The following is a 13,885-nucleotide window of genomic DNA, read 5'->3' as shown; positions in this document are numbered from 1 at the left end:
GAGCTTCTCTAGTATTAATGTTCTGATCAGGTCATTCAGCATTTCTAATTCGCCGTTACTCATTGGGCCAGGATCATCATGTTTGGATATGCGCAAACCCCGCCATTCTTGCGCTTCTCACGGAAGCTAAACGGAATTAGCACAACGCTTTAAGGATACTCTTTTATATATTCATTCATCCTTTTCTCTCTTGGTAACAATTGAGATAAATTTTGACCGTTTTTGATTCAATTCATGCTAGTTTCCAAGGTATTGTTGCGTCCAGAAACTTATACCATTTTCTACACATTCAGGAGAGAGAGAAAGAGAGCGAGAGAGAGATAGTGAACACAGCTGGGTACGAACATTACTCAGGGGAGTATACTAAGTGGCTTTTCAGCTTTGACGTCAATCGATACAATCATGGCGGACGTAGTAGATTCCTTTCTCGCTAAGAAATGAACTGAAACTGTGATTTGCATGAATTCTTGGGGTTGAAACTTACAATCATGCTGATATACGTGGAGAGCAAAGCTTTTCCGGTAAGTTAAGAGCAATGCCTATGCGCTTTTCGGGGAAGACTAGAGCAGTGTTTTCATGTTGTTTCGTTTGTTGGTAACTTGGAGACAGTTAGGGCATGGTGAGATATAGATGTGTATTCAATTTTATCTGCCATTTCCTCACAGGCAACAACTGTTGCTCAATTCCTTTTTCTTTATAAATTTTTCTGCGTATCTATTCTTGGAAGAGTTGGCAGAACTTTTTTCCGTTGTTTTTTTTGGACTTCAAATTTTTGTCAAACATACATAGACTGTAAATTGTAAGATTGTCACCAAGAAACACTTGTGACTCTTTGATTCGAAATCTTTGCACAAGTTGGCGATGAGAAAACCCCTAAATTCCTCATAACTGAAACTCATCATTTGGATAGCCATCAGTTGGACTATACTTACCTCATAGACGAAAAGCTGACTTGACTGTTTAACTAAAATTGCAGTCCACCTTTGAGGTTCGTTTTCTTTGCTTTGGTTTTCACCCTAAGGTCAACTGAAATATATTTCTTTACAAGCTGTTTTCAAATTCCTGTATGGGAAAAGAATAACACTCTATAAATTTCCTTGCTCTCAGAGGCTTCATAGCTCAGTTGGTAGCAGCACCCAACTCATATCTGGGAGGCACAGGTTTGAATCCTCTCAAACATGCAGTCCACCTGTCAGGATCATTTCTGTAACAAGTAGAATATCTGTAACAATCTGTTACCGTTGAACCCTCTGTCAGCCCCAAATTGTCCAGCTCAGAAAAGTGTAGCCTATTTGCACAAAGACACTAGAAGGGGGCTAAATTGTTCTTCTTGAAAGTTTGTATTTGTTTCAGAGTTTTATCAGAGTTTGAATAAAAACTAGAGAAGGGTTACTTAACAACATGCCCTTTAAATCATAAAAATTTATGGGTAAAGTTGGATCTTAATAGCTCAAACTGTGAATATAATTTAAGGAATGGTTTTGTAAGGTGGTAAGTAGTCCTTGACAAGCATGCTTATTTTCCTGGGTGTGATTAGCTATTCTCTCTCTGCCTTAACTCTGCTTTGGAATCACCTCAGATGACAATAAACAACTGAAAATTGCACCTCAAAAGGAAGGTCTTAAAGCTAAGTTAGTGGGAAGTTTGACTTGGACAAATTGAGTCAGTGAGGTTACAGTTTAATCACTTTTATTAATAAATCAAATTGTAGTGCCAAAGGTAGCAGTGTTACACACAGTGATAGTTTGATTTCATGAACTTAGTTGATTAATATATAAATTTGTCACTATGGAGAGTTTCTAAAGCAGACATTTCAAGTGTTTCTACTTTTGCTCTGATGAAGGGCTATTATGCTTGAAACATCAGCATTACAGTGGCAAATTAACATATTCACTGAGTTGATAGGACCAGATTATCTAGCATAACCCCCTATCAACACAGCACCAAAGTTTCTTTACAAACTTCCCCCCTTTTTCCACAAACAATGAGTTTTCATTCTTAAAACAGTCCAAAGTTTTGGTAGTATCATATTAGATGACACAACAATCCCCTGAGAGAGGCATTGTTGCCCTATTTATATTTGATATGGGTTTTGTGTTATTTACAGAGCAAGACATTCACCCTGGTGTGTAACCCACATGAGACAGTTGCAAGAGCAAGAGCACAGATGCTTCATATTTTATTTGAGCTTGGAAGAGCAGAGCACCAGTTTCGATTCAGATTCAAAGGAGAATATCTGAGAGATGGCTATACCTTTGAGGTAAACAAATGCAAGAAATAATTCAATGTGCTTCTGACCCTTTGACTCCCAATATCTGATTGTTAATTCAAATACAAATACAAATACCAATACACTGTCACCTTGTTCTTCATTAGATTTGGTGAAAGAAATCCTTTATTTACTTAATAAGTTGGTAATCATCATGGTTCCACATACTTCAACGAGTATCATATATTTTTATTGTAACAATTTTATTGCATTTATTAGGACTACAGGATTCAGGATAATTCAGTGATCAAAATGGTTCCAATGAGTAAAAGAAAAAGAGGGGTTAGTGTCTACTGTGTTGCTGTTGTGTTTTTTTTCTCTTTTATGATGTGAACCAGGTCAATCTTAATTGTAGTGTTAATTGTGTAATTGATGTTTAAAAAATGATCATTGTATTGTATGGTAATTGTATAAGAATATTTCCTTCCTCAGTTATGTGTCGGCCTATATTTATCTGTTAGGAAAGTGTTCCTAAAACTTCCCTGCCACAGCTGAATTACTTTTTGTCTTAAAGCATGCATACTGAGGGATTTTCAAACCTCTTTCCTCTTCTCTTTTCTTATCTTCTTTGACCAGCCTTCCAATCCTCAGGTGATTTTCAGGACCTGTGCATAGTGTAAAACTGGGTTCAGAGTACTCTAATAACCCTTTGACCCCAAAGAATCATCAGCATTTAATTTCACTTGACAAAATCACCCTCAATTCACATATTAAGGTCAGAAGAATAAAGGAAACAAACATCAACTGAATCAGCTCTTGACTGTCAAACAAATTCTCCTGGTTAGTGCCTTATGAAATGTATATAGAACAGTTTGGAGAATGTGCATACTGATGTTAGGGTGAAATGGGTTAATGCAGGAAAGGTCAAACTTTGTTGATTTACCCTTTTTGTGAATTCAATGGAATTTTTTAAGATGAGTGCTTTTTCTTGTTTTAGTCTTATGCAACTGTATTTGGGCAAGAGCAGTCCACTCAAGATGTGGCTGGTGCAGATGAACATGTGTTCAGTTCACGAGCAATCCTCCTAGGACAAGAGGAATTAGATGATGTACAGAAGGCATTGCGAAAAGAAATTAACATTTTTGAACGAAGAGAGACATTTCTGGGCAATTTTAAGGTTATTATTTTGGTTGTTAAGTTTATTATGTAGGAGAGAGTATTTGATACCTAATAGTGACCAATTGATTGATTACTAAACTGACAGACTGAGCAACTAACTCTGGATATTTTAAAATGAGCTAGTGACTTGCTAACTGATTAAGTGACTGAATATTTCACCAAACCAACTTTCAGACAAACTGAGTAACTTATAGGATATACTGTTAAGTTGCATGATTTTTAAACTGGAAACTTATAGTCTATCTGAGTATTACGCCCAGATGTATTGCTTGAATCTTTGAAAATTATGGTCAGCTTCCTCACTGAATGAGGATGTTGAAAAAAGTTGAGCTTGATGCCTTAAAACATTGGAGATTTACTGACTAACTAACATCCAGACTGCCAAATGATTGATTGACATATAGGCTGACTCTTTAACACACAGGGTATTTAAGTATTATCAATTGAGTTGATAATATAAATTGGCCACTGTAAAGAGTTTTAAAACTGACTTTTTAAGTGTTAGCCCTCTGTCATTCGCTTTGACAAAAGGCTGACACTCAACTCAGTTAATAATACTTAATTACCCTGTTATACTCTCCTACCAATGCAGCACCATAGTTTCTTTAGAAACATACCCCCTTTATCTCTGACTGATTAACTGACACAGGCTGATTGACTGTGACTGACCACACATAGGCTGACCGACTGAATGATTGAGTATTTGACTGATAAAGGCTGATTGACTGGATGACTGCCTCAGAGGGACTGACTGACTGATTGATTGGTAGGCTGGCTACCTGACTGAAAGGATAGACTCGCTGAATTACCTGTTGGAAACTTTAAAGAAATGAACTTACAGATTTCCTTTTTTACTCTTTGCAGGTCCTACTATGGATTCATTTTCTGGCTACAGTTTTATCCTTCACAACCATTTATTGGTTTTCCTCATTTTGGACAGGTAAATACAAAATATGCTAATCTTTGTTTGTAGGTTTGCTTCATTACACAATTTTTGACAATTCTGTTTATTTTTTTGCAGGTGCTTTGATGTTGTTTGGTTTCTTATATTGCCCAAATTACACAAGACTTGGTGGTTTTGTAGGAAAGCATGGGATGAAGTAAGATTCATTTGATCTACAAATTTTAGTCACCATTTTGTAAGTCTCACAAGAGTTATACAGATTATGGCAATTTTTGTGATAGCGGTATTTAGAACTATGATGGTTACAACAGTTCAAGCAGTGTTGGATATTTTGAATTACATTAATTTTGCAACCACGATGACAGTTTTCATAATTTGGTGAAAGTGAGGATGGTGAAGGCTATTAATAGTAAAGTTAATGATATCTAGTCATCTACATCTACATGTTGCTACCATGTAATATTTTGAACAGATAAATGCACAAAAAATGAACAACTATATGTTGTCCAAAAGTTGATTTAGTGCTTTCACTTACATAAAGTATTTTTAGCAGGCACTGTAGGAATTTGACAAAATGGCCAAAAGCTGAACATTTAGGTTTGAAGTGTGTCCACTTGACAGATTTTGTAGCATGGTTGGAAATTATAAAGAGTTGATTTATTTTTTGTTTCTTTTTCAAGCAAAAATACTTTTGTAATTGCTTTTGCTGGTGGTGGCATCATGAATGTAACAGCATCTTTGTTGATGGGAATCTATGTCATTTTTGAACTGATGGTGAGTCTTTAATTCATAAGCTGCAAGGCTTGCTAATAGGGAGGGGATGCAGGGAGTAGGGAATTAGTGCAGTGGTGAGAGCACTTGTCTCCTTCCACCTTGGCTCAGGTTTGATTTGTGTGGGTTGAGTTTGTAGTTGGTTCTCATCCTTGCTCTAAGAGTTTTTCTCCAGGTCATCCTGTTTTCCTGGCTCCACAAGTCATCTCCTGGAATGTCCACTGCTAAATCCCCAAAATGGAACAATTTTATGAATGAGTGCAAACTATGGGATGAGTTTGGCACCTAAGGGCTTCTTTTAAGGTTGCCATTAGTTGGTTGAATTAATAAACTTGAGTAATTTACTCATCATTTGAATTTTTTAGGCATTTGAATGTGATAATGAGGAGAGCACCTGTTTGCGGAAGAAAGAACAGATGTATTGGTCAAGTAGGTGCCAAATTAAATGTTCTAGAAAAGTCAGTAGTATAAATTTCTAGTTAGCAATGGCTGGTATTCGCTAAGGTGTTTTAAAGTAATGCAGCTTAACCCTTTCACTCCTAAGATTTTATTAGAGTAATTCTTCCTGTGCTGTGTTGATATGGTAAGGAGAAATTCTCTCTCAGTCACTCATGAAAGTTAAAGGGTTACATGAACACAAATTGATGGAAAATGGCAACCAAAGTAAAGAAATTAAATATATGCAAAAGAGATGCAATATATTGTTAGAATGAGGGAATTTAACATAATTTATTCAAACAAGAAATTTTGCTTACTATTAGAGATATGTATTTGTTTTAATAACTAATTATATTTCTTTGTGATTTTTCAGTAACCTTTTACCTTGGCCAGGCATTTTTCCTGGTATGCAGTGTGTTGATTTGTGCCATTTTGTTTCATAACTTCAAAACAGAGGTAAGGTATCAGTTTGAAGGTTTTGTTTTGTCAATTTTCTGTGGGGATGAAGGGGGGGAGGGGGAGTATCCTCTTCTCTTGAGCAAGAAGATATTAGAAGCAACTTTGCCCCTGTCATTTGGAATGTTATCAAAAGTAAACCCCCCCTTCCCGTTCCTCAACACATGTACCAGGAATTGAAGATCAGAGAATTCTCCTACCACTATTTTAAGGCCTGAGCTACTTTTCATTTAGACAATGAGAAATACTCTCCTCACGCTTTTTAATCCTGTACTACATTTCATGATGTAAAGCCACTACCACACGTATCATCAGGCATCCCTGAATGTTTACAGGCTCCTTTTTGTACTCCTGGCTTTAGAGAGGTACTGCAAGAAAGTGTTTTGCCTTATAATGCAACACAATGACCTGATCAGGACTCAAACCTGGGTCTTTTGATTCTAAAATTAGTTTGTTTGCTCTTGTGAGCCTTTCTTGAATTTTTCTGAAGTCATAATTTTTTTATCACCATTATTGAATCTGTATATGATATACCTTAGTTAAATGTTAACTTGTAGTTAAAAAGCTGATTAAAAAACCCATTTTACAGGTGGGTGACCTGATTGAGACACATCTGGTACAGATCAGGGACATTGATAAAGTTATGAAAAGTGCCAAGACAGGAAGTATGAAAGAACGAAGAGGTGCTGCATTTGAACTTGCCAGTTTAGCGGCCACAGGAGATGACACAAAATCTAGGATTGTACAAGAGGGGGGGTAGGTCTGAATATTTAGCTCCAGCTGTTTAAATGGAGAGAAAAATCTCTTGAGCCAAAATTTCAATGTCCCAGTCTTTCTATCAGTCATAACTTGGAAACCATTGCTTTGATCCCTGTCATTTTTTAAGCTGTCGGAAGAGCAGGTGGTTCATACATATTAAATGTTCTTAGTGCAATGAATTTCAGCACTTTAAATTTACAATCAAGCAAAATACAATCAAGTAGCTTGTTTTCACTTAAACAAACCCCAGCCAGTTCAAATTTTTTTTTACACTAATCACCAAGAAATATTTCAAAAAAAGTCCTTTTTGGAAACACTCCAAGCCTAAAATTAATAGTTTATCCATCAAGGCTTAACATTTTTGGAAATATTAAGTTGATGGTAGATGTATTGAACTGTTATTTGAAACTGTGACCCTCTCAAAAGTAACTGTCCATCACCCTTTTTTTTTTTCAGACTACCAGCCTTGATGAATTTATGCCTGTCACAAGATCAGGTAAAAATTCTTTCATAAGTCTGCTGATAAATATTTCCAAAATTTTAATATTTGTATGGCATTAGGTATTCACCTAACAGCTTTTTAGCTTCAGTTTTATGACATAAACTGTGTATGCACATGGCTGTGATGGTGCAGGGTGTTCCCTTCAAGCATCTGAGACACTTGAATTTCCAGCTATTACGCAGAACTCTCTGGTTTGACTCTTATGCCCTGAACTTGATGCCCTTAGCTAATCTTTACCCAGAATGTCTTTCTTTTACTTAATTAACCTTGATGGTGAAAGTATTTTTTTCATCTGATTTCCTCAGGCCACTCAAGAATATGCAATAGAGGCAATATCAGAACTACTCACTGTTCCTGTTATTCAGGTTTGAAGTTATTTTTCTGTTTTCAGTGTTATGTCTCACTAGACAACGACTCTCTCTGACAGAATTATGTAGCTTTTTTTACACTGTAACATCGGTAACACAAATTTTGTAGTTTACTTTGTATGTCACGCTTTTAAGGCTGCAAACTAAGTCCTCCATTCTCTTTAAACAATGTACCCACGAGTTAACAACTGTGAAACTTTGATCGTTTTAAGGACCAGTTTGTGGAACTGGGTGGAGTTCGCACCATGTGTGCTCTGTTGCACTCCAAGGAGAATCGTGTGGTGAATGAAGCTGTGACAGCCCTGTCGTATATAGTGTCTGACAGTGAAGCTAACAGGCAGGTGGTCATCGGAGAAAACGGGTAAGAACCAAAAGAAATATAAATCAGTGCTATATATATTTGCCGTTCACGTATTTTAAAACATTGCTGTTGTAAGTTGACAAGTGAAATAGAGAGGTGAATCAAGATATTTTCTTAAAGATAACAAGGAGTATATGAATCTGGCCTACAAAAGAGGGAAAGGAGGTAGAATGGTTGTTAAAAATTCGAGAGTAGTGCGAAGAAAGCCCACAACCACGCTTTGAGCTATTTATGCTCTTCCCGAACGATTTTTAAGTTTTTCTTCATGATTCCTATTAAACCTGGCTGCTAAGTCACTTTACAGCCGCCCTTACCCTCAAAGACAAAAACGGGCAATGGGCCCTTTCCGATTTTTTTTGTGGGTAAGGGGCGGCTGTACAGCTAATAACCTCCAGTTACACATGTTGTAAAATTCCACATAACTTGTACAGTCTTTCGATACAACTCATTCAGAGCTTAGGTAAAATGTAGATGCACGAGGCGGTGGGGCAAGCTCCATTCGATCACGGAGCATATAAAAGGGTCTTGCTGGCCATATGAAGCATGGTGGATTGTGAGAGATTCATATGGTGGAAGGGAAGGGAGGGGAGGGTTAGTTGTACTGTGAGGCTACCCTTAAAGGGTAATATAGTATTATCAACTGAGTTGTTGACGTGAGAATTGCAAAGCTGACATTTCGAGCGTTAGTCCTTCGTCAGAGCAAGTGGAGGAATTGTGGGTTTTGTATGTTTTTATTAAGAAGATCAGGTAAAAACTGACACCACTGAGCCAAGGCTTCTTTTAAAACGGCGTAGCTCTTATTTATGTTTCACGAAGAAGCTGTGAATTAAATTATTGCAATTCCTCTTTTCCATTTACAGCTTGGAGGATTTGTGCTATGCTGCTGAACGAAGTAAGTGTATCGATACTGGCAGTATCTGATTTATTATTTACTTGAAAGATTCAACAAGTCTTATTTTTGATATCTACTTTTGGACTTTCTCCCCCTAAAAAAAGACAATTGCAATTCGAGAACTTCTGCACACTCACTTTTTTGCAAAAGATTGTTCTATATCGGGTATTGAGTAGATTGGCATCTAGCGGTTTTTTAGACATTAACAATTAGCATAAGAGAAAACATAAACGTTTTCACAGAAATGCACAACAGCACGCTCAACTATGTAATTAGCATAAGCACGAGCTCCGCACCTGGTATAAGTTAGAATGATTTCGTAAAGAATTAAGGTTGCCAGTTTTAACATGCAACTGAGCAAGTAACAAAATTTGCCTAAGGAGGTTCACTCTCAGCGGCTCAAAAGTGTGAAATGTCAAAGATTATGCATCCTAAAAAATTTACCTGAAAGATGTTACGTTCAGGTAATGATATTGTAGGGAGAAATTAGGTACTAGTAACTCTTTTGGGTCAAAAGGTAAATAGGGAGTTTTGAAAGCAGTTTTACAAATTAGACTAATACTCTTTCTTTTTTCTGTTTCAGTTCAAGTCCCAGCTTCTCGAATCCTTGCAGCAATCTTCCTTGAACTTGTGTTTACGGCAGAGATACGAGTCATGCTTTCCCAACAGAGTGCGCCTGGTATGACATTAACCCCTTTACACCCCAACGTCAGTATTCACATTCTCCATATATACTGCTCTCTATTCATTTCCTTGAGTGTTTGATTCATAATTGAAAAGCTTGACGCATAAAATTTTTGTGTAGTCCACGCCGTTTTTGTTAAATTAAAACCCATGCCAAGTACTTTTTTTTATCATTGAATCTTCTAATCAGTGACATAATAGCCTTCTTCTTTCTGTAGCTACTTCTCTTGTGCATCTGTGCAAACTTCGAGATGCAGAAACGCAGCGACTTGCTCTTCAAACACTGGAGCTATTGGCCATAGAGAATTCTGATGTCATTATTACACATGTAGGTTGCGCATCCTGGTTTTCCAATTTTTACGTATTTAATTTAAATACTAGCAAATCGGTTCCTTGAAAGTGAGTTGGAGTAAAGGAGTGTAGGACGAACTTCTTACGCTTTCATAAAAATACTGATTATTGTGATCAGCTTGGAGTAGTTTTATTCCATCCTTTTGTTAGTCTCATAAACAAGTATTAGATTTTACCTTTATCGTGTACAAATAAAAGGTATTCTTGTTGCCTGAAAAAGGAAAACCTCGTATTTTTGGAGAACGAGCTTTGGAAGTTTGGACCCTCGGTAGAAATTTCTACCGAGGGGGTGGTCGTTGGGTAGAGGAAACCGAGGGGAAGGGGGAAGGAGCCCGCCCACTCCTCTCTCCGGCCACTTTTACCCTGGAACAAACATGGAAGCTGGGTGGACGATCACGAGCTTAAAACGGTAACTCGCTCTCCCCAATAAGACAACTGTACTGTAGGGTAGAGAAAGAATGTCGCCATTAAATTTTTCGTTTCTAATAATTTTAATTCATCCCAGGATTCCTTGCTGGAGTTGCTGCTGTCTCTTCCCAATCTGACAGACGATGAACAGCTGTTCTTGCTGGCAGGAAAGATCATTCTTTATTACGCTGAAAGTGAGCTGGTAAGTAACAGAGATACAACACGTATGTTGAGCGAAAGGTAATATTGAAATTCACAGATTCGGTTAACGTTTCAGTAAAAATCTAGAAAAATTCCACACGCTCAAAATGATTAGAGCGCACTTTCTATCGGTTTACCGGAGAAATATTCATCTTTGGATATTGGGGGACAAGAGGCGAATATTTTCTGTGGGTAAACCGGTGCAATAGACAATAAGTTTACCTATCAAGGATAGCTTTTTTTTAACGTTTCGTTTGAAAATGGACTACTCTTGTATATGTGAGCTGTGTTTCTTATTACTAAGCTTCTTTGCAATAGTAACGAACAAAATGTTCAACGAACTTTTCTTTTGACCCTTTATATCTTATCATCAGTTTGCATATACTCTGTACTGTTCTCTATACATTTCCTAAGACGCTGACAAGGAGAATTTGTCGAACAATCAAGAGCTTCTCAAGTTGATAGTGATTTCCTTTATTCTCATGACCTTACTGTGTCATTCAGGGGAGATTTTGTAAGGAGAAATTAGATACTAGTCACTCTAAGCGGTTAAAGTTATTACAAATTCTGAAGAGGTAGCGCCTTTACAATTAACTAACAAACTATGTCCTGTCTATCCCTAATTTCAGGCTTGTCAGAAACTTGTGGAGGCTGAGAACTTGAAGTTCTGTCTAATGGAGTTAGCATACAGCTTGGATCCTTTGCTGCAGAATGTAGTGGCCAAGATTATTCTGGCTATGATAGACTCACACGAGAACAAGTAAGTGTGTGCCTGATAATTTGTGTGATACATTCTTCCATGGTAATCGGACTTTTTTCCAAAAAAAAATTTAGCACGAAAATTTTATTTTCATCCCCTTTGATATTGGGTAATCTTTAAAGTTTTAGTTTAAGAAAGTGTCAAATCTTCAAAGGAAGAACGTAATCCGAGAACTGATGAAGGATGCAGCTCAACTGTAGTATGCATATTCTCCATGCTCATTGTTCTCCACACATTTCCAAAGGTGCTGACAAAGAGGATTTGTTTAGCAATCAACAACGTCTTTAGTTGGTGATCATTTTCTTTATTCTCGTGACCTTTATGTGTGATTCAGAGGAGATATTGTGAGGAGAAATTCTCTCTTGGTCACTCATGGGAATTACAGGGTTAATAAATGTTCGATGTCTCATTATTAAACTCAAGGTGAAGCACTTGCTCTGATTTTTTTCTCTTAAATAATTTTTTTCTTTTTTTCTTTCACTTAGGGACGAAATTGCCGAGCTTGGCTTGGATGAAGTGTTAATCCACATCAGAAATGAGTCTGCAGACCGAGATGCTTGGCGCATGGCAGATCATGGACTGATGATACTGCACAATGTCAAACAAACCACTGATTCAAATAAGTCCAAATCACTTGCCACAGACCTACCAACTAAGAAAGCTCTTTGAACCATGTGATGGCTACGCTAGAATGTAAGGTTGAAAGTTGAGATGAAGAAGTAGCCTTCAACCTTTACATTCGCTTTTTCACTCTTTTTTTCCATTATGTTCGGTTTTTTCTTTTGCAAAATTTCTCTTGCCTACGAAACGGTACAGCTGGAAACGTAGAAAAAGAGAAAGAATAACGTAAGAAAAAAGGATAGACGAGAGCATACTGTGAGCTCTGTTTATGCCAGACTTATACTCACTCAAAGGTAATTGTAAAAAGCAACGTGTAAATAGGCAAACATTGCAATACGTTAAGAGTGAATCAGCTTATTGTTAATCATTGAAGAAAAGCACAGAACTCCATGAGATGAATTTTAAACCGTATCGGTGCAAAACTTCTTGTAGAGGAACACAACGTTTAACCCTTTACACTCTATTGTCAGTATGCATTTTCTCAGTACTGTTCTCCAGAAGTTTCCTAAGGTGCCGACTAGGAGAATTTGTTTAACAATCAAGAGCTCCTCTAGTTGGTGATCATTTCCCTTACTCTCGTGACCTTAATGTGTGATTCAGGGATGATATGGTAAGGAGAAATTAGATGCTAGTCACTCTTTGGGATGAAAGGGTTGAGTATTAGGCTCAGGTCACGCAGAGAAAGTTTAGTGCTGCTGCAGGAACGGCGTCGATTACAGAACGGGTTCGTTGTTTGAAAATTCTTACTTACCCTTCTTGGTTGAAAAACCGCGTAAACAAGTTCCTTAGTTCCTGCATATCCAGTTGCTGGGCTGTTTTCCCAACAATATGTATTCAACTCACACGAGTCAATTCACTCCCCATCTTTGTGTCAAAACCTTTTGCCCCAAAATTTAATCTCTTCATCATAAATTCTTACCGAGGATAACAAATTTGCTATGACTTTTCCAGCGTTGCCATTCCTTTTTGCACATTGGGCTTTTAGTAGATATAGGTAATGGACAAACCAGCCTTACAAGTGTAGTTGACGCAAATTGTTATTTAAGTGTAAAAAAGTATTTATAGCAGGAATAAGTAGGTTTAGTTTTTGCCAAAATGGCCCCAAGAAAGCGTCTGGTTTTAACTCCTATTGAAAAGCGATACACCTGTTGATCGAATTAAATATTTTTGTACCAATTGCATTGTGTTCTTAAATATTTTGATATTTTAATGCATCAAATGTAAGCTATGTTGTATAAAAATTACGTAGCTTATGTTAATTCAGTCGCGATTAGACTCAATGTGGTGGATGATTTTGCCTTAAAAACTCCTAGTGAGTTGATTCCTCAGGAGGTCCTCTCGACTGAAAATGTAGGTTTCTCATTTCTAGGGTAAAATAATGACCATAAGAAGCCTTATGTCCGACCGTCAAAGCATTCTGGATATTCGAATAATTTTGAATTTTCTATCCATTTCATAGGGTTGTAACGGAATGATTAATCCAATTTATTACAAAAAAAAAAAAACGTTTTAAGAGGGTTTTAAGTAAAGGAATATTAATACCTAGAGTTACAGTAAAAACGAGGACCACAATCAAATTCATTTTTTTCGTGTAAAATAAAATTCCGAAGTTATTCCAAGCGCATGGAAACATTCAGTACTTCTGCCTGATTTCCGATTTCATTATCAGTAAGGGTTTAAAGAAATTCACTATGCAAGGTACCCATATATCGTCTGGCGGAAATACCACAGGTGCCTCTTTGCTGCTTGATCTATTTGACGATGACAAAATCCGATCCAGGCCTTTTATGAGTGTCCGGATATTTTCGGGGGATATACAGAAGTTTACGGAATGTCTAAGAAATAATATAATATTTAGAACTGTTGAAGATATCAGTCAGGAATACCTATAGCTTTATTGGCATGCTTGAGTACTGTTTTTAATTCCCTGCTATTTTTGAGAAACAATCCTCACGCACATGCCAGAATTGTCGTAACGTTCAGGAACTGATCAAACCTGATCATCTTGATAGAAAAAAATG

General features: G+C 37.0%; 1 protein-coding gene across 1 annotated transcript; it reads left to right on the top strand.

Moving 5' to 3' along the window:
- The first annotated feature begins 360 nt into the window (after positions 1–360).
- On the top strand, positions 361–13,040 carry LOC113672205 (uncharacterized). The gene is made up of 19 exons (XM_027188485.2): positions 361–521; positions 2,108–2,260; positions 2,489–2,551; positions 3,207–3,386; positions 4,253–4,328; positions 4,410–4,488; positions 4,973–5,066; positions 5,429–5,492; positions 5,875–5,957; positions 6,547–6,713; positions 7,173–7,212; positions 7,524–7,583; positions 7,799–7,947; positions 8,808–8,839; positions 9,423–9,518; positions 9,742–9,851; positions 10,380–10,484; positions 11,113–11,243; positions 11,729–13,040. Exons 1-19 carry the CDS (start codon positions 489–491, stop codon positions 11,910–11,912), a joined length of 1,899 nt encoding a protein of 632 aa, XP_027044286.2. The 5' UTR covers positions 361–488; the 3' UTR covers positions 11,913–13,040.
- The last annotated feature ends 845 nt before the right edge of the window (positions 13,041–13,885 follow it).

Source organism: Pocillopora damicornis, chromosome 8 (genome assembly GCF_964200805.1).
Source record: "Pocillopora damicornis chromosome 8, jaPocDami1.2, whole genome shotgun sequence".
NCBI classification, from domain to species: domain Eukaryota; kingdom Metazoa; phylum Cnidaria; class Anthozoa; order Scleractinia; family Pocilloporidae; genus Pocillopora; species Pocillopora damicornis.
Note: the sequence above shows the minus strand (reverse complement) of the source record. Positions and strands in the feature narration are given on the sequence as shown.

Coding starts and splice junctions, on each gene's coding strand:
- LOC113672205 (XM_027188485.2), top strand. CDS start 489: ATGCTGATATACGTGGAGAGCAAAGCTTTTCCG. Junction 5,958..6,546: donor TTCATAACTTCAAAACAGAG/GTAAGGTATCAG, acceptor CCCATTTTACAG/GTGGGTGACCTGATTGAGAC. Junction 8,840..9,422: donor GTGCTATGCTGCTGAACGAA/GTAAGTGTATCG, acceptor TTTCTGTTTCAG/TTCAAGTCCCAGCTTCTCGA.